The sequence below is a fragment of the Sarcophilus harrisii genome, chromosome 3, assembly GCF_902635505.1.
Source record: "Sarcophilus harrisii chromosome 3, mSarHar1.11, whole genome shotgun sequence".
Classification (NCBI taxonomy): Eukaryota; Metazoa; Chordata; class Mammalia; order Dasyuromorphia; family Dasyuridae; genus Sarcophilus; species Sarcophilus harrisii.
This window is the reverse complement of record NC_045428.1, coordinates 446,537,087-446,557,814: the sequence shown is the minus strand read 5'-3', so window position 1 is coordinate 446,557,814 and position 20,728 is coordinate 446,537,087. Positions and strand designations below refer to the sequence as shown.

General features: G+C 36.3%; 2 protein-coding genes and 1 long non-coding RNA gene across 5 annotated transcripts in view; 2 read left to right on the top strand and 1 right to left on the bottom strand.

The window, feature by feature from the left end:
• The window catches only part of PARP4 (poly(ADP-ribose) polymerase family member 4), a 117,823-nt gene extending 111,918 nt beyond the window's left edge, over nucleotides 1–5,905 (top strand). For both annotated transcript variants that reach the window (XM_031960838.1, XM_031960837.1), the window contains 2 exons: nucleotides 952–1,084; nucleotides 5,314–5,905. In XM_031960838.1, the coding sequence (XP_031816698.1) occupies nucleotides 952–1,084; nucleotides 5,314–5,515 (335 nt within the window). In that variant the 3' untranslated portion in view covers nucleotides 5,516–5,905. The remainder of the gene's footprint in view (nucleotides 1–951; nucleotides 1,085–5,313) is intronic.
• A 6,056-nt stretch (nucleotides 5,906–11,961) lies between these two features.
• LOC116422482 lies at nucleotides 11,962–14,305 on the bottom strand. Its single transcript, XR_004233160.1, has 3 exons — nucleotides 14,224–14,305; nucleotides 12,969–13,091; nucleotides 11,962–12,249 (listed from the first exon to the last, which is right to left on the bottom strand). It is a non-coding gene; the product is annotated as an uncharacterized LOC116422482 (long non-coding RNA).
• Nucleotides 14,306–14,323: 18 nt separating this feature from the next.
• MPHOSPH8 (M-phase phosphoprotein 8) overlaps nucleotides 14,324–20,728 on the top strand; it is a 58,210-nt gene continuing 51,805 nt past the window's right edge. For both annotated transcript variants that reach the window (XR_004233159.1, XM_003764435.4), the window contains exon 1: nucleotides 14,324–14,605. Coding sequence is in view for 1 of the 2 variants with exons in the window: in XM_003764435.4 (XP_003764483.2) it covers nucleotides 14,381–14,605 (225 nt within the window). In the remaining variant the exon portion in view is untranslated. The remainder of the gene's footprint in view (nucleotides 14,606–20,728) is intronic.

Here is a 20,728-nt window from a genome sequence, read left to right as displayed (position 1 = left end):
TTCTTAACTTTAAACTACAAAAAATTTAAGAAGCACTTTGATGCATTTTGTTTTCTTTCTTATTTTTTTCCTTTTTGATCTGACTTTTCTTGTGCAGCATGGTAATTGTATAAATATGTATATATATATTGGATTTAACATATTTTTAACATGTTTAACATATATTTGATTACTTGCCATCTAGGGGAAGGGGTAGGGGGAAGAGAACACAAGGTTTTGCAAGGATCATTGTTGAAAAATTATCCATGTATATGATTTGAAAATAAAAAGCTTTAATAAAAATTTTTAAAAACTGAGTGGGTAGACTGCTAAAGTAATTAACACATATCATGACATTCTTGCTTAAAATAAAAGTTGAAAAATTAAAACATTACAATTTTTTTAAAAAGCACCTTTGAACATGTAATCTTGAGATCAAGCCTAGGTGTTTGAATAAAACTTTCTTCATTAGCAGAAAGAATGATTACTCAGTGCCCCTTCACCACCATACGTATGTATATGATCTCAGGTATTTCTAGAACTTACTTTTAATGATCTATGATTTAATTGTTTTGGTAGTCTTATACAAAAGGAGATTGAAATCATTCCTCCTTAATATTCAGTTTTGTTGAGTTACTATGGCCAAAAAACCCACCATCAACTGCAGCCACCTTTTGAACATTGAGAATCTCTGAACTTAACTAGATTGTCTACAACCAACAAAAAGCCCATCAGCAGGTCTATAATCAATGTTTAAATGTGGCCAAATAACCCGAGCTTAGCTGCCTTTGTGGTAATATAACATAGTATCACTTTTGCATATGTTATTAAAGACATTAAATTAACTGTATTCTGCAGAAAATTGTTTCTTCAGAGTATTGTTCTGCATATTGTCTCATGATCCACTGTTATGTCTTCACATTTTTAGTGGCATTAATGTTCTCAATTGGTAATAACTGTGAATACTTTTAGGTTCCAAAGGAAAAGAAGATGTATTACAGCTGATTGCCACATTTTTAGTGCTACAGCTCATTCGAATCAAGTTGGAGCTAGAAGGGATCACAGTCAAGTCACTGTTGAAACTAGATGACTCAGCTGATTACAGGTATGCTTTAGAGTAATGGAGTAATCAATTAACCAACAGGCATTTATTAAATGCCTGCTATGAGCCAGGAACCCTGCTAGATGCTAGAAACAGAAATACTAAGAATGAAACAATCCCTACTCTCAAGAAGCAACTCTATTTTATATTTAAACATTAATTACTTGAAGCTTTCAGAAGCCTTTCTACAATTCTAAGCACATAAAGATATCTGATAGACAGGGATTTCAAATCTTGCCTCCCAAAGATATATATTACTATGGTTAGTCACCAGATTGATGACTGGGAGAAGCAATACACTGCTGACCAAGATACATTTGTCCCTTTTCTTTCATTTTCCTGACACTTCTGAACAAGATGATCCCTAAATCTGTGATACTACAGTTTGTCCACTACACAGGTTTTTCAACAAATGGTTGTATCTCCATCTTTCTACTTCTAGCCCCTCTAAATGTTACTATTTTTCAACCTCTAGTCATAAGATGTTATTAAAATAAGACTCACAAGCTGCTTCTGTCTACCTCATAGAATTTAGTAAGTACTAATCACAATCTTTAAAACAAAAACAAAAAAAAAACTTGCACACCCTCCCCCAAACATCCTCCTTTCTCCCTTCCTGCTGTCATGCTGAAACTTTTTGAGTTGCCTTCATTTGATGTATTTACTTCCTTACATCCTATTCATTCCTCAACCTCCTTATAATGTGATTTCTGTTATCACCACTCTGCAGAAATTGCTTTGTCAAAAGGTACTATTGACTTCCTAATTGGTAAATCCAGTAACCTTTTTTTTTTAGTTCACATCCTTTTTAACCTCTCTAAATGAATAAGATGCTCAATTAAAAAAAAAAATGATTGAAGAAAAGCCAATCTGAATTATGTAATATTTTTAAAATAATCAAGTGTATTGCTTTCAAGGACATGCAGCAGATGTAGTAAGAACGATTAGGTCAATAAATATTGGCAAGTAGAGATCTTTTGGAAATGTATTTGAATAAATGATGGGGAATTGGCACATCCTCTTGCCCTATTGCATATACTATGTAAGTGAGTACTTATATGATCCTTGGAGTCAGCTTTTCTTCTTAAGTAGGTGAAACATTTTTCTTATAGTCTTATGTTATTACTTGACTTTGAAAGTAGCATGGTAAGCAGAGATCTGTGTTAAAATTCCATCTCTGATACTCAGTATGCTTTAGGAACATAAGTCATGTAACCTTTCATAGGATTGTGATGAGAATCAAATGTGATGATGTCTGTAAAATACTTTGCAAAAGCAATATTAAAGCAATATAGAATTAGCTATTCTTCTAAAATTATATAGAGGTAAATTCCTATGTCCTATGCTGTAGGGCTATGTCCAAAATATTACAAAACATAAATCATTATTTTTTAGATTTCAGCTAAATTTAAAGTCTTACATGGCAAAGATAGAGATGGTGAAATAAATGATTGGGGCCCTTTTCAAGTGCAAATAAAACATTCTACACTTTTGGCGAAACCAGAGATGGTATGTGAAAAGCCTGGAATTGGCAATGAACCCAGGACCAAAAAAACCTGGGAAATCATTACCTGCCATTCATTTGCATAGATCCAGAAGTCTGGGGAATATAATGTGCAGATTACCTTTAGGTATGGCAAAGTCTTTCACCAAAGAAACTGAGCTCTGAAACAAGAAGAATAAGAGAAGCTTTCCCTTCTCTCCTGCCTGGTGGGAAATGAAAGCAAAGTGAGGAGCTGAGACCCAAAAGTAGCAGAACCAGAAAGGCTTCAGTCAGTTTTCAGTTGAGGATCTCAGACAGTGGCACTCAGGCAAACCTGAGTGGTAGAAATGAGAGCTACCTGTAAGTCAGGGAGTTTAGCGCATTGACTTCCAGCAGAGATGCAGCTTGCTAGAGGAGCAAGCCCCATGGAGATTGCTATCCCGCTGAAGTTCTGTGTCCTAGATGGATCCCATCCAGCTTCTTCCCCACTCATACTATACTGTTCAATGACCTTCATGAGGCTAGGAGAGAGAAAAAGCATCAGGTTCCTCCTGAGTTCTGAGTTGTCTTGATCACATCACATGTCCCTTAATATTATAAGGCACCTCTCTATCTCTGGACTCTGTGTTCATTTGTGGGAGAGAATGATCCAGGTTGAAGCAGCTAAATGGCTCAGTGGATAGAGTGCAGAATATTTCTGATTCAAGCTGCTGAATTCAAATATGGCCTTAAACACTTACTAGCTGTATGATTCTGAGCAAATCACTTAATTTTGCCTCAAGTTTTCTTATCTTTAATAGAAGCTATCTTTTCCAAGAAAACCTCAAATGGGGTCACAAAGAATTGGACATAATTGAACAACAAACAACAATGATCCAGGTGTGGGGGCAGGGAAAGGAAATGCTCTGTAATTATTATTCTTGCTATGTAGAACTATGCCTTCTACAATTTATATTTGTGGAAATAATTTTTGTTCTCAAGAGCAAAACTTTATGTTTATCCCTTTTGAATTTCATCATCAGATAGATTCAGTCCAATACTCTAGCCCTACACACTGGTTATTATTATCTACTGTGGTAGCTATTCCACCAAACTTTGAGTCATCTTGATAGAAATGTTAAACAGCATAAGCCAAATACAGCAGGGTATTCCATTACCAACCACTAATAACTATTCTTGGGCTCAGACCATGGGAAAAGTTTTTTAATCTTTCTGATCGAATTATTGTTAAGTCCCATCTTCTCTACAAAAACAGTATGAGATTCTTTTTATCAAAAGTGGTGCTAGCGGCAGGTAGGTGGCGCAGTGGATAGAGCACCAGCCCCGGAGTAGGGGTGACTTGTGTTCAAATCTGATCTCAGACACTTAACACTTCCTGGCTTTGTGACCCTGGGCAAGTCACTTAACCCCAGTTGCGTCAGGGGAAAGAAAGGTGGTGTTAAAATCTAATAAACTATGTCCATGGAATCTTCCCTCATCTACTACAATAGTCCATCAGGAAAGGAAATGAGATCAGTCTGGTATGACTGTTAAGTTTCCTTCTAAATGTTCACCAACAATTTCTTGTAGAATCCATTTTAGAATTTTTTAAGGAATAGATGTCAAACTTGCTGGCCCAGAGTTTGTAGACTCTATTGGCTTCCCTTTTTTGAAAATCAAGATATTTTCCCTTTTCTAATTTTGTGGTACCTCTCCTGATTTCTGTGTTTTTTCAAATATTCCAACAGTAGCTCAGCAATTGCATCTGCTAGTTCTTTTAAGACCCAAGGATAGAGTTCATCTGAGCTAGGTGACGTGATTTCATCAAAGGCAGCTAGGTGCTTTCTTATAACTCCTGACTTAATTTGGCTATCAGTTCTCTGTTGTAGCAGGAATCTTGGAGGGAATATTTTATCAATGAAATAAAAGATGCATTAAAGTTTTTAAATGTTTCTATTTCATGGGTTGCCAGAGAATGTGGTCATTATATGGCCATCCTCTAAGAGATGATAAATCTCTCCATAATTAGGTTAGTCCTTAGAGTAGATGTTGTCTGTTCTTGGACCATATATGGTAAAATCAGCTTTGTTTAGATTTCAAGACTCTTGGGCTCAATTCTATACCATAATGAGGTAGTAATTAGAACTTTATGTAGGCTGCAAAGTATAAAGCATTGCAATATAGATAGATAGAAAAAAAGAAAGAATAGAAAAGTTTAACATTCTTAAATTACTCATGAGCCCTAAGCCTTGCCCAAAACAAAGCAAACTTTCAAAATCTACTCTTGAAGGAAATCCTTGGTATTCTTCACAGAGCTCTATTTTTTCTCTAATAAACCATCTTTAATTAAGTGCTAGCTTGTTATACTGGTTATAAGTGCAATATGAATTAAAGGAAAAGGTCAATATGGGCTAGAACAGTCTGTGAAGAATTAACAGAAAAGTTGTTATTTAAATATGACCTTGAATGATGGCAGGGTATGGGGAAATGGAAAGACCCTGGAAATTTGTTCTAAGCAATTAGACAGATGTGAGAATAAGAGTTATGCCAGAGACAAGGATTAAATGTATAAGTATATTGTTACTATGAAAGGATTTGGAGGACAGGAAAAACAATTTACTTGTTTGTTTCAGTTGTTGTTAGTTGCAAAAATAGTACTCTCAATTTTTTCATTTATGATAAAATTTCTTTTAATATAAAATGCTTAAATCACAAGCTTGGTTTCTTATATAGCCATATTTTGAGGTTTAACAATTCCATTTTTTCTTAGACCTTGTGCCTGGGCCTGGAGTTTTGCTTCAGTAAAGAAAGCAGTGGAATGGGTAAGAAGAACAGAAGCACAATATCCATCTCTTTGCTCTAGGCTTGAATTGGGTAAAGACTGGGATTCTGCCACCAAACAGCTGTTGGGAATTCAACCAATAAGTACCAGATCTCCTCTTCACAAAGTATTTAATTATAATCAAGGCTAAAGTTTGTCAAATTGTATTTGATTTTTCATGTTTGGGTTTGTAAAGTACTTACATTGAATAGAAACCGACTAAAATATGATTTAAGTTATGATTATATTAAGTATATAAGCCAAGCATTTGAAAATTAGATAAAACAAGATATTTCATAATAAGCAAATGTTTTCTGTTGGCAATAAAAAAGAAATAATTGTGATATAGAAATTTAACTTACTTTGATATTTTGATGTGATTAATTCTTTGTTTTGAATGCTTAAATGCTTAATTGTAAGTAAACATTTCATGTTGTCACTAAATTCATCTAAAGGAAATCATTGTTTTCTGGTTAGGAAAGGAATATTGAATATATTGTATTTAGAAATAAGAACCATAAAATTAAAACTTTTCGTTCTATGTACACAAATTCAATTAAAATAATAAACTTTATATTTGAAATAGTCTAAGCCTTCAGTATTTTTTAGTACTTTCACTTGATTTAATTTGTCTTTCAGTGACAGTGAGTTATTGAGTTATGACATAGTAAGAACTACAAGTATTATTACTCCCATTTTACGGAGGAAGCTGAAAAAAATCCACAACTCTCAACAACAATAAAAAAAAACAATACACAGATGAAAAAATAAAATTAATGTTTTAATAAAACTTTTAAATTCACAGGGTAGAACTAAATAACAACAAAGAAAAAAAATTTAAACATACTTTTTTGTGTCCATTAATGCATTGGTAACATGCCTCATCATAGGCTGTTTGGACATAGTTGATCATTGGATTGACCAGAGTTACTAAATTTTTCAAAGTTATTTTACTTTATAAAGTTGTCCTTGTATCAATTGGTCTGCCTTCACTATCAGTTCGTGCTACTCAGAATTTTTTAAAATCGTGTTTTGTCATTTCCTATAGAACAACAATATTCAATAATATTCATATGTTACAATTTTTTCAGCCATTTCCTAATTGATGGGTATCCTCTTAGATTCTAGTTATTTCTTTTTTTTCCCTTTTAATTTCCTTCCAGGAACAGGAAGTTTGTTTTGCTTGCAGCTTTTTCCTTTCTGGTGTTTTCCTTCTTCCTTTTCCTCCCAGTTCATCCTCAATTTTTTTTCCCTTGTTGAGTTTGAGTTCATTTCTATACCCAATTGTATATGTATGCATATGTGGGTTCAATCTTCCTTTGTACATTTTAGATGGTCTAGTCAAGTCATTGTGACATTTTTAAAATCCCAAGAGACAGAATTTATGGATAAATCAGTTTTATTGAAAACATGTAGAAAACAATAAAAGGATGCATCTAAAGGTGAAAATCAACTTGGATTGGTCAACAATTCAATAGATAATGAGAATGAAAATTTAATGGAAGGTAGATTATATTAAAATAAAGGTCTCTGGGGTATGTGGCTTGGATCATACAGTCTTGGTTAAAGAGATATCAATTTCCCTATCACCTGTTTGACAAAATTCACATTTTCCCAGATCTGAGTAAATAGCATGAGCAGGATCCATTCATTAGCCTAAAATTAGAATTTCTTTTATTGATTTTGTTTCAAATCTTGAGTCTGGTTAAGATTTTGAAAGAGATTTCCCATCCTGGTTGATTTCTGGATGAGGAAGTAGAAAAGAGGAAAATATTTGCTCCTGATTCAATAATTAGAAGGAAATATGAGAGAGAAATAATCATTTCTCTCATCAAGAGCTATCAAGTGCCTACTATGTGTCAGAAACTGTACTAAATGTAGGAAATACAAAAAAAGATAAATGACAACAACCACCACAAAAAGCAAAGCCTACTCTGTAGGAATTCAAGTCCTAATTGGAGAAACAATATAAAAATAGGATTAAAAACTATCTTTGCATGTATTTAGAAAAATAAAAAAACTATTTAAATCATTGGGCTCCATTAAAGATCCATCTTTTCCCCTTGTAGTGTTATATTCAGCTTTGCAGGGTAAAATTATTCTCTTTTACTTTTTGGAATATTACACTCAATATTTCCTCTTTTTTGGTAGAAGCTTTCAGGTCTTGTGTGAACATGACTGTGGTTTCCGTATGCTTATAGTGTTTTATCTTTACTTGAGAGCTTTGGATTTTGACTATGTCATTACTAAGACATTTTCTTTGGGGATGTCTTTCATGAAATATGTTGTGGATTCTATCTTTACTTACAGTACATTTGCATAGTTTTCATTTCTTATTTCTTAAAATATAATTTTCAGGATTATTTTTTGTGGGGGTCACGGATTTCAAGGAATCCAATGATTTAAATAGTTTTTTGTTTTTTCCAAATACATGCAAAGATAGTTTTTAACATTCACTTTTGCAAAACCTTGTTTTACAAATGTTTCTCCTTCCCTCCTCCCCTAGACAGCAAGCAATTCAATATAGGTTAAACATGTATAATTATTCTAAACATATTTCCAGAGGGAAAAGGACCCACATGTGCAAAAATGTTTGTAGCAGCTTTTTTTGTAGTAACAAAGAATTGGAAAATGAGTAGATGCCCATCAATTGGGGAATGACAGAACAAGTTGTGGTATATGAAGATAATGAAATATTATTGTTCTATAAAAAAAAAAAAGATGAATAAGCTGATTTTAGAAAGGCCTGGAAAGAGTTACATGAACTTATGCTGAACAAAACAAGCAGAACCAAGAATACATTGTACACAATAACAGCAAGAATGTGCAATGATAAGCTATGAAAGACTTGATTCTTCTCAGTGATTCAGTAATCCAAAGCAATCTCAATAGACTTTGAACAGAAAATGCCATCTGCATACAGAAAAAGAAATAAGGAGACTGAATGTAAATCAGTACTTACTATGTTCACTTCTTTCTTCTGTGTTTTTTTTAATCTCTCCATGGTTTTTCCCTTTTGTCCTGATTTTTATCTCCTAACATATTCATAAAGTAATGTGTATTAAAAAAATAAGTATACTAAATGCAACCCCCCATATTTCCATATTTGTCATTTGCAAGAAAAATCAGAGAAAAAGGGGGAAAATGAGAAAAAAACCAAGCAAACAACAACAAAAAGGTGAAAATATTATGCTTTGATCTACATTCAGTTCCCTTGGTTTTTCCTCTGGATGTGGACGGCTTTTCCCATCACTTTGAAATTGCCTCAAAACACTTAATTGTTTAAAAAAAAAAAAAAAGCCAAGTCCATCACAGTTGGTCATATTGTTGCTATTTATAAAGTTCTCTTGGTTCTGTTCACTTCATTTAGCATCAATTCATGAGAGTCCAGTTTTTTCCTAAAATCAGCTTGTTCATCATTTCTTATGGAACAATAATATTCCATTACATTCATGTACTATAACTTGTTCAGCCACTCTACAACTGATGGACAACTTTCCAGTTCTTTGCCACTACAAAAAGGGCTTTGCACATATGAATCCTTTCTCTCTTTTTTATATGATTTCTTTGGGATACAACCCCAAAAGAGACACTGCTGGATCAAAGGATATGCACAGTTTGATAGCTCTTTGGACATAGTTCCAAATTGCTCTCCAGAATGGTTGGATCAGTTCACAATTCCATCAACAATACATCAGTGTTCAAGTTTTCCCACATCCCCTCCAACATTTATTATCTTTTCCTTACATCTCAGTCAGTCTAAGAAGTGTGAAGTGGTGTCATCTTAGAGTTATTTTCATTTGCATTTCTCTAATCAGTAATGATTTAGAGCATTTCCAACTGTTGAATCTGATCAACAGCTTAACCTGAGACTTCTTAGATATATTCAGTTCTTAATTTTGTCATAATATTTTGGCTAATTTCATTTATCTTTGAATTCCTTCAGAGTGCCCATTCATTAGTTCTTTTTCTCAATAAGATTTTCAAAATAAAGTAGGTTGATCATTTTCTTCTAATCATTTTGATTCCTTCTTTTGGTGGTAGATAGTTCTCCAAAAGAGTAATTCTTTGGCAAATTAATTCTTTTTTTTAATAGTTTTTTATTTACAAGTTATACATATGGGTAATTTTACAGCATCGACAATTGCCAAACCTCTTGTTCCAATTTTTCCCCTCTTATTCTCTTCTTATTCTATATTCTGTTATTTTGCTGTACAAAAAGAATCAGACTCTGAAATATTGTACAATTAGCCTGTGAAGGAAATCCAAAATGTAGGCAGGCAAAAATATAGGGATTGGGAATTCAATGTAATGGTTCTGAGTCATCTCCCAGAGTTCTTTCGCTGGGTGTAGCTGGTTGAGTTTATTACTGCTCCATCAGAACTGATTTGATTCATCTCATTGCCAAGGATGGCCAGGTCCATCAGAACTGGTCATCGTATAGTATTGTTGTTGAAGTATATAATGATCTTTTGGCCCTGCTCATTTCACTCAGCATCAGTTTATGTAAGTCTCTCCAGGCCTTTCTGAAATCTTCCTGTTGGTCATTTCTTACAGAACAATAATATTCCATAATATTCCTATACCACAATTTATTCAGCCATTCTCTAATTGATGGGTATCCACTCAGTTTCCAGTTTCTGGCCACTACAAAGAGACCTGCCACAACATTTTGGCACATACAGGTCCCTTTCCCTTCTTTAGTATCTCTTTGGGTTATAAGCCCAGTAGAAACACTGCTGGATCAAAGGGTATGCACAGTTTGATAACTTTTTGAACATAGTTCCAAATCGTTCTCCAGAATGGTTGGATGTATTCACAATTCCACCAACAATGTATCAGTGTCCCTGTTTTCCCACATCCACTCCAACATTCCGCATTATCTTTCCCTGTCATTCTAGCCAATCTGACAGGTGTGTAGTGGTATCTCAGAGTTGTCTTAATGGCAAATTAATTCTAATGCTAGGGAACAAAGAGGAGAGAGAACTCACAAACAAAACTTATTTCTTCAAAGAGATTATAGATGATATTCTTAACAAATGACCTAGAGGGATAAAGCAAAGGATGCCTTAAATCCCCTCCTGTCTGCATCTAACACAAAATGGGGAAATGGGTCAGCACCTCACAATGTTTTCCCTATTTATAGGAAAGATCCCATCACTTAAATTTCTGTAGTCAATCTTCCTTTTGGCGGTTTAATGCAATAACTGATATGGGAACAAGGGATTCTCTGTTGCTTCTATTCCCAAATCTGATTTAACTCTTAATTCTATTGAGATAATTTCTTGGCTAAAGCATGAGATGGATGCAGTGATCTATTTAATTAACATTAAGTTAATATTTACTCAGTGACTTTTCTTTGGTACTTTTTATGTTTAGGTGTCTTGAATCTATATGATGGCAAATAGGAAAGTGGCTAGAGCTACAAAACCCAATATAGCCCATTATCCATTTTAGTGTATCTTGAAGTCCAGTTTTATGTTGAGTAATTTTATTTTGTCTTAATTATCTCCCCTTATCTTAATTAACAATATTTCACTGCATTGGACCCTTTTTGTTCATTTTTTAAACACTTTCTCCTACAAACTTTTAAAAGAGTTGCTGCTATTCATTACTTTTTAGAATTTGTTGATGTCTTTAAGGGCATCAAGAAACCAGTATCTTAAATGAGATAACTTACAAAATGCTTTGGAAACCTTAAAGTATTTTATACATATTATTATTCTTTTAAATATTTTTAATTTTAATTTTTTAATCTTTAAAAACAAATAGAAAATAGAAAAGCAAAAAAGAGAAAAAACATTGTCATGTGCACAGCAGAATATAAAGATTCAAAATATGTAACAATAAATTTACATTTTACAAAAGCATATATGGTAATAGAAAACATTGTATTCGGAACTATCCATCTTTTCTTTGCTTCCTTGTAGATTTTCTTTTGTTCTCTGCTGTGCACTTTTGCTATTACCTTCCTGGCAGTTCTTTTCATATAATTAAGGATGGTTTTCAAGCATTTATTCTGTACTGCTTCTATTAAAATATTACTCTAGGGTCTCAGAGGACATGGAGTTCTCAGAGGTTATGGTAGCAGTACCTAGATCTGGCAGGTCCTAACAAGTTGGAATGACTCTGTCCTAGGACTCTCTGTGCCTCGTGCATTTGTTCTGTTTTGTAAAGAGGTGGCATGTGTTCCCCATGTAGGTTTTGTGTATCCATCTGGAACTGTCTAGATGTAATTCACAGGGAGGCATGAACAAATTATCCCTAAAATCTCTTCTACCCACCCTTCTCAGAAAGATATTTTGAGATTCTTGCTAGGACTAGAAGCAGGGGTTACTCCCTCTGCTTTCCTCAGAGAAAGGATTCCAGGTTGGAATTTTATCTGCCCTGTTATATAAGAATAGAGGTAATAATTTTTATGTTCTGCTTTAGCTCCTAATCCCACTGGGGAAGGAGTGCTCCAGGCCACATTGCCAAAGCTTGGCACCCTTCCCACCAAATGCCAGTTTTACAAAAAATATATGGAGTCAATGACAAATCAACCTATTTATCCAAACCAATAGCAAATTGAAACCAAAGAAGTGATACAGCTGAAAACACACGGAGTACAGTTCTTTTATTGGGAGCAAGACATTTTGGCTCAATCAAGAGAGTCTCTGATCTTATCCAAAGGAAATTCCCCTAAGTCTCTACAGTAGCAAGGGGATAGGGACATGATTGAAGAGTTTGTTTCTTAAGATGTCAGCTTCTTCCCCAAGACATTGTTTTTTCAGAGACTTAAAGAGATTCTGAAACCCGTTGTCTTCTTTCTGCAAGCTAGAATCCACAAGATCAAACTATGTTTTTCCTCGCAAGCTCTTGTCAAAAGCTCTATCTTCTTCAGGCCTGGAGCATCAAGAAATCAAATTATACCAATAAGGAGCAACTTCTGCAAATAGTTTTTGACCTGTGGATTATATACATTTGATCTTACCCCCTAGATTGCAATTTGTAGTAGAAAGGAGAGTGGTTCAGGAGTCAGAGGGTAAGTGATCCCTATCTTTCTTGTCTAACCACTTGGTTCAAATGACCATGTATAGGACTTGCTAATTTGAAGAGTTTGATAATTTAATGCTGTGTATCTGTGTCAGAGTTATGGTTAGAACTAGAGAAAGAGAGATTTGGGCTCTTTCAGCTTCTATCTACAACAGAGTAGAAATGCCATTCTGATCTCTCTCCAATCCATAAAGGGAAAGACTCTGGAAAAACACTGACATGTAGAACTAGAGGCTTCAAGGAATTTTCTCTTCAGTGCAATCTAGAACTTCTTTTGTTGAGATTCATATCTCAATCCCAAAGGGAGATCTCATTCATTTTCTGTATTGTATGGTGTATCTATTCTTCTATGTCTATTTTCTCTGAATTCTGTTTTATTATTGACTTGGATAAATGATTTTCCTTGCTATGTGATACATATATATTCATCCTGGGTAGGAAGGAAATAAAACACTCTTAATAATAATGTTTCCCTCTATTATTCTGTATCTTGTTTGTATGTAAGTTGTTTTCATGTTATCTCCCCATTATAGACTATGAGCTCCTGGAGAGCAAGGACTTTTGCTTACTTTGTATTCCCAGAGTTTAACCCTTCATGACAGGCACATAGAAGGGCACTTAAAGCTTATTGATTGACTGCATTTAGTTATATGAACTGGTCCACTGAGGGCAAGTCACACTATCTCTTCTTCCTAAGTGAGCAATAAATAAACACATCTTTGTGGTATCTAATCTCTGCCTTTATCACTGCCCATTCTCAATTAATTGCTACCATTTTTCCTAAAAGGTCTAGTCAAGTGAAGGTCATCAACAACAACGAAAACACCTCTTCCCAACCACCTTTCTCCCACCATTGACTACCGCTGGACAATATCACCATTTTAACTGATTTATCTTAATGACTTTCTTTTTACACTTGTGAGAAATGAATATAAACTGCAGTGATTCAGCCAAAGCTATTTCTGATCTCGTTCCCAGATTCTACGTTTGGCCCTGGCTATGCTCTCTGAAATAGGCAAAGGGCGTGCTTCCCGGGTCATCTTGCTGCTTCAAGAATTTAGGGTAAAGTGTGGGACCAGAGGACTGAGAGAGTCCCAAGTGGGCCAGACGTTCTCGTGCCTGAGAAGGACGAGCTCGAACTTAGAAAGGAGGAGGAAACATTCTAAGTTTCCTGCTATGACCCACAGAGAAGGGCTGATATAGGTAGAGGACTGCCGCTCCCGGGGGGAGTGGGCAAGAACTGTCCGCACAACAGGCAGGCCAGGAAGGAGGGACGCGAGCCCAGTAACTCTAGCTAGGGAGACCACACCCCTAAACTGTCTACCACATCCCTAAAACCTAAGGACCTTCGCGGCGAGGCTAGCCCCGCCCCACGGCCCTGGAGAAGCCCCTTCCAGCCCCGCCTAGCTGTGACGACAGCGCCCCAGCTCCGCCCCTTAGTTAGCAGCGCTTCCTCTTGTCCCGCGGGTCCCAAGCAGAGCTACTTCAAACTTGGCTACACGCTTGGGCGCCCGCTCAGTTCGGCCTCTTTCTCCCCAAAGCGACCCATCTTCAACCCAGCCCCTCTCAGCTGGGGACCCCCGTAGAAAAAGTCCGTCTTCTTTCTTTCCCCTCAGCCTTCCCTTAAAAGAGCTTCAGGGCTGGCTTTTTCTTCCCACAACTGATGAGCCCCAACTTCTTCTCTTTCTCCTCCGCCCAGTTGGTCATCAACCCCTCCCGCTTTCCCCATGTGGTCCTTATGACTCCGCCTTCCCCTCCCGAGTTTCGCGGCCGGGCCCGCCCCCATTCCATCAGCGTGCACGCTGATTGGCTCTGGAGAATTACCTCCTCCGGGGCGTTAGAGTCGCTCCCATTGGTGCTCTGTCTCTATGGCGTGGCTCGGCCGTCAAAGCCAATTGGTGACGGCCCCTGCCCCGCGAGACACCCCGGAGAGGCGTGTGTCGCAGCCACTTTTCCTCAGTCGGTTTGAAATTCCTACATCATGGCGGCTCTGGCTAGTGCGGGCGGGGGCGCTGTCAGTGTAGCTGCCGCCGCCGCTTCAGGTTCGGATAGCTGTAGCGAGGATGCGTCAGGAGGAGTAGGAGAAGAAGCGGGAGGCCTGGAGAAGGACGACGGCGGGCGGGCGGGCGAGACTGTGGGGGAGAGCGAGGAAGACGAAGAAGATGTGTTCGAGGTGGAGAAGATCCTGGACGTGAAGACCGAAGCGGTGAGTGAGTGAGGGGCGTGGGGCGGAGAGGGACCCTGGAGCCTGCGGGACCTTTGTAACGGCGGTAGGCCAGGCGAGCCAAGCTCCTTCCCTTTTGTGGACTTGAGAAAAGAGCTGGCTCTTGTTTTCTAACCTCTCGGGCTCCCCCGGGGCGGCCACGGCAGCCGCTGGGCCTCGACCCCCCGCTAGGGCCCAGCCTCCCCGGGATGGGGGCGGCGCTCCTCGGGCTCAGGCCTAGAGGGTCCGGCCAGCCCGGCCTCCTTTCACCCCCTACCTCGGTCCTGGCGACGCCCATCTCCGTCCACCCTCTTAACCCACCTTGCAGGGGCTGACGTTGGCACGACCCTGTCAAAGTATTGGGGGCGTGGAAGTGGGAAATTACTGGAGTGGCCGGATCTGGGATAGCACTGATGCGCTTTTTCTATGTGGACTTAGTCTCTGGCCAGAGCCGATTGTCCAGCAGAGGGCTGAGGTAATTTCTGGCATGGGACATTGGACTGTGAGAGCTGGAACTATTTCCTTTTTTTTTTTTTGGGGGGGGGGGGGAGGAAAGGAGATATGTAGACCCAGTGCTCGGCTCATAGTAAGTGCTTCATAAAAGATTGTCGAGAGTTCACATGAGTCACTGAAGTGGGAATGGAGTTTGTAGTGAAGACATCATTGTAAAGGTGCATTGGTGCATGGTTGGGACAGGTGTAGGCAGTCAGAAATATGTAAAGCGCCAGGGAGAAGCCTCTGGAGCCTTTGGCAGGTGGAGTGGGAGAGGTGATATTTTACTAAAGTTTGAAGATCTTTTCACTTAACGATGGAATGAATTGGAAATAGGAAGGCAAAGGAGGAGTCTGTGGTGATGATGGTGGGGTTAGTATAAGTTAACTTGTAAAGTCATTTCTGGATGAGGACTTTGAATGTTAAGAATGACTCTTGAGGATAAGAAGATGTTTTTATTTTTAAAATAGTATATGATGAGGAGTGGAAGAAGATGACAGTAGTACTTGTCTAGAAAGTATGGCATGGATTGGGACCGTCTAAACATTTTGAGGAAATCACAGAGCATTAAGGGTATAAATCAAAAGGCTGTATAAGTAAATTATTATTAAAAGGTAAGAATAGACTCTTAATCTTTAGTTTGAAATGATAGAATAGCCCCAGCCGATCATGATCGTCTCTCCCCTTCCCCTCCTTCCAATTCTTAGAGGATTTTTCTAAACAGGCATTTAATTCTATTAAATGCTGCCTTCCTTGATTGTGTTGGCTCCAGTAAAGTGTTTTAAAATTCTTTATATTATCTGTGCATATATGTATGTAATACCTTAAATATAGGGGATATACAATGTGTTTGTTGATAATATTGATCTGTATCACAGAAAATATAGGGAATTCACTCAATATTTATAAATTTATTTCTGTTGCTACTTATATACATGAATGCCTAAAGTCTTAAGAAAATTAACAAAGTAGAGTATGTTGAAAATCCTAATTTTGACTTGATCTGTCTCACTACAACCCAGTGAGATAGGTTATTGTTATCATACTCATTTTATAGATGTGAAAACAGGCTCATAAAACATGCCTGTTGTAACACAGCCAATACACATCAGAGGGAAGATTTGAACTTAGGTCTTTTTCATTCTCAACCACATCATCACAGCCCCATTGACTGAACAGTCAGTCCTCTATTTATTGGATAATAATGGTAGGCCACATATATGTACTGCTCTAAAAAGTTTAAAGAAGTAAATTAAGCCCTCTTTAAGAATACAAAATAAATTCATGGTTTCCATTTTAATATTTAATATAATTTCTTCTTATTTTTCTTTTAACACTCAAGCATATGTTGAACATCTTATCATGTTCAACAAAAGATATGCCTTTTGGGGAAACTGAGATATATGGTACAAAAGGTGCATGCTTCAAAAGAGTTGGTACTGCTGATTTTTACAAGGCAATAATGAGTTGTCAAAATCGTATAAAAAGTAACTACAATGAATTTAGGGAAAGATCCTTGTAGAAATATAAGTGACTAGAAAAAACACAACCAGGTAAAAGGAGGAATTAGAGTGAGCAAAGAGTCAGAGGCAAGACAAAACAGGTACTTAATAAATGTTTGTTGTAAGTTGAGGATCTAGGAAGGATTCTTGAAAGAAGTGTCATCTGAGTTAACTCTTGAAGCAAGGCAAATATTTCAATAGGCAGATGTGAGAAAACATTCCAGTTTCAAAGGATAGTATGAGCAAAAGAAATAGGAAAAGATCAGGAAATGGAGCCCTGTCCCAGTGTCTGCTGAACTAAAATGTCAGCTGCTTTTTAGACACTAGAGCTGGGTGTTCAGTAGACTTTTTAAACTCAACATCTCCAAAACAAAAATCATTGTCTTTACCACTAAACCGTCCCTCCTTCTAAATTTTCCTCTTACTATAGAGGATATAACCATCTTTCAAATCTTCCAGGCCCTCAACCTAGTTTTCATTTTTGACTCCTTTTATTTCCCATATCCAATCTGTTGGTAAGGCCTGTTGATTTCACTTTTTGTACCCTCTCACGTTCTCCCCTCTGCTACTGCCATTACAGTGGCACAGGCCTTCATCACTTCAGTATTGTAGTAACCTATTGATGGGATTGCCATCCTCAATCTCTCTCCTGTCCATCTTCTATTCAGCCAATAAAGTGATTGCTGTGTTTGTCATTCAAGCCTTTCATAACCTAACCTTTCCTATTTTTTCAGTTATACCATATTCTCTGCCACTTATTCTTTGATCCATGGACATTGGCCTCCTGGTTGCTTCATGAAAAAGATATTCCATCTGTGATCTCTTGGTATTTTTTTCTGCTTGTCCCCTACATCTGGAACACTTTCCCTCCTTATCTCTTTTTCCTGGCTTCTTTTAAGTCCTAACCAAAATCTCATCTTCTATAAGAAACATTCTCCAATCCTTCTTAATTTTAGTGTCCATTTATCCTATATATCCTATATATAGCTTTTAAAAAAAATTGATGTGTTGTTTCTTCCATTAGATTGTGAATTCCTTGAGGACAGAGGTTGCCATTTGTCCTTTTTGTATCTATAATCTTAGCAGTGATTGCACAGATAGATATTTAATAAATGCTAATTGACTAACTGAAGTAGTCTGATTTGACTGAAAGGCTGGCAAGAAAGTTTGGGAATGAGATTGTGGAGGCCCTTAAATGCCACACAAAGGAATTTGTTAGGTTTTTGGTAAGCAAGGAGTCCTTGCCACAAAAGGCTTTTGAACAAGGGAATGCCTTGGTGAGATCCATGTGTTAAATGACTGTTACACAGGAACCTTTCAGCAAGATAAGTTGAAAAGGGGAGATTTTACTAAGAGGCTAGGAAGGAATTCAGGGAAGAAGAGATAGGAACCTGGATGAAGTAAGGACAGGAGGATAGAAAGGAAAGGCAGATGCTAGATAGATTGGAGAGATAATCGACAGAAGTTTTCATTGCCTAGGAAGAGAGGGGGGGAAATGGCGATGTCAGTCTGAGGAGCTAGGGATCAAGAGAGGGTTCATCTCTTCAACAAAAGTTGAATTTGCAAAAAAGGTATTAAAGGCTACGTATCCAAACCTTTCGTTCAAAAAGCTATGTGGATCTGAAGTATCATACACATAACAAATTTTACCAACAAAATATCCACTGCACTGAGTTCTTAGGCTTTTTTATAGTAACTTCATACATATTTGACTGCACTTCACATTTCATTCTTGAATAAGTAAACTCTGGTCCACAAGTTTATGGACTAATTATACTTTCTCATACTCACTATAGAATTTGTTTTAATATTTTGGAGGTACATGATTTAAACCACAGCATATTGGAATCTGAAGTTTTAATGGACTTTATCAAATTATTTTTGATGAAGTTATAGGATAATGAAAAGAATATTTATTACTTGGATTTGGAGATGGAGGACCGTTTAAATTCTATCTTTGCCATCTTTGTCTTATCTTTAAAGATGCAATATGCATCTTTAAATTAGGAACAATGTTACTAGAATCAATATATGTGTGATACTCTGTAAAGTGCTATGTATATGTCACTTTATTATAGTACTGAATTTAAAGTAGGTATGTTTGCTTTATAAGACAGTGTAATTTTTCTTATTTGATTTTTGGAATTTGGTTTAAAAGCAAATTGTAAGTTGCATGTAATAAATCTAAGAAAGATAGCATAAAATATAAATTGATCTTGGTTTGAAGTGTTTTGATGCATTAGGGAATATATGCAATTCTGGATGTAAGAATTGTTTTTAATTTACCTGATTAGTAAGTATAAGATAAAATTTTTGAAGATCTGTGACAGTAACTGTTAACTTGTTTCCTTGTGCTATTGAACATTGCTCCACTTAACTTATTTTAAATGTATAAAGCATCTGCCAACACAGAATCAGCCTTAGTTTTAGTAACATCAAACATAGACATGAAAAAGTAACTTGAGTACAATTTCTATGTGGGAGTTGAGTTGCTAGCTGTTTAGTATTCCTAATGTGTCTGTCATGTATTTTGTTAGTTATCCCTTTGTCGATAAACTCAATAGTGTCCAAATAAATTGCTTCTCCCTCCCTGCTATCATTTGTTGGAGTTCTAAATAAGACAAGAAAATTAAGTAAAAAATAGAAATACTGGCAAAGAGGAAATAAAATTATCCTTTTTCTACAAGTGGTGCGGTCTACTTAGAAACCCCTGAGAATCCATTAACAAAACTAATTGAGAGGAGCTACAGTAGAATTACAAGACATAAAAACACAAAAATTATTAGCATATCTATTCAGTATTAGCAAAACCCAAGTTAATAGACATATGTATTTTTATATTGATTAGTTAAATGTATTTATCATTTTGTGCTTGGTTTGTTTAGCTTTGAGTTCCTATGAAACTCTTAGTGATCACATGTTTTAGAAAATTCCAAATCTGTAGAATCACAAAATTCATCATAATACAATACAATATTACAACATTTTAATATCAGTAAAGCACTATATACAGTGTGGTATGATGAATAGAATATTGAGCTTGAACTCAGGGAGACCTAGGTTCAGATTCTGCCTCTGATATATTTAATAGCTTTATAACTCCAGTCAAGTCACTAACCATGTGTGTTCCTCAAATAATTTATTTATTTATCATTTAGTTATTATTTCTCTTTCTATTTTCTGCTTCTAGTAGAAGGAATATTGGGATCTTTCTCAGATGCTTCTTGGAGTATTCCTTTAAAGAATCATTATAATAAAAATGATCATTGAGGTTTAATGTCACTTTAAAGTTTACTCAGCATTTTATGTGTGTTATTTCATTAAAGACTCAACAATCCTGTGATGATGATAGTATCCCCGTTTTACAAATGAGGAAACTGAGACTCAGATAGGTTAAGGACTTGTTCATGGATCCTCAGCTGTTTGGATTGAATGCTCAGCAGATTTTTGAAGGGACAGGAGGGAAGGAGAGTTCATTGAAATGATACTCAAAAACTCAGCCAAAAAGCCAAGTACAGAATATTTTAGGAAAAAGGGAAGAAAGTAGAAGAAGGGAAACATGAGGTAAGAAGAAGGAAGGAAAAAAGAAAACAGTAGTGAAGGGGATGTAAGCAGGTCTTATGTTGACAATTAGATTATAAACCTCAAGTTAAACAATATCTCAGTCAGCCTAGTTATCTAATTTATCTTAGTTAGCTTTAAAATCTATTCAAGTGTTTATATATGTATAATTCTAAGAAGTTTAGTAACTTAATCATGTTAACATGATTAAATGGTAGAATCAGTCCTTGAATCTAGGTTCTTTGATTCCAAGTCAGTATCTCTCTATTACTTCATCAAGTAATTGGATTGTTTATGCCTCTAAAATATTAACTTTATTTTGCTAATTTGTCTCTTTTTTTCTTTTTCTTTTTTTTTTATTTTGCTAATTTGAAGAAGCAAAGTTGTTGTTGTTTTAAGGAAAGAATTTCATAGAAGTTAAGAATATACAATTCAAGAAAAAGCTCTGTTACACTTTTTGTATTTATACTTCTGGTTTTCAAGATATGAACAAACTCTGTACCTTTGTTTCACAAGTTAATTTGGGCCAGGAATATTTTGGAGCTTAAATTATATTAGCCTCCGTGATGCC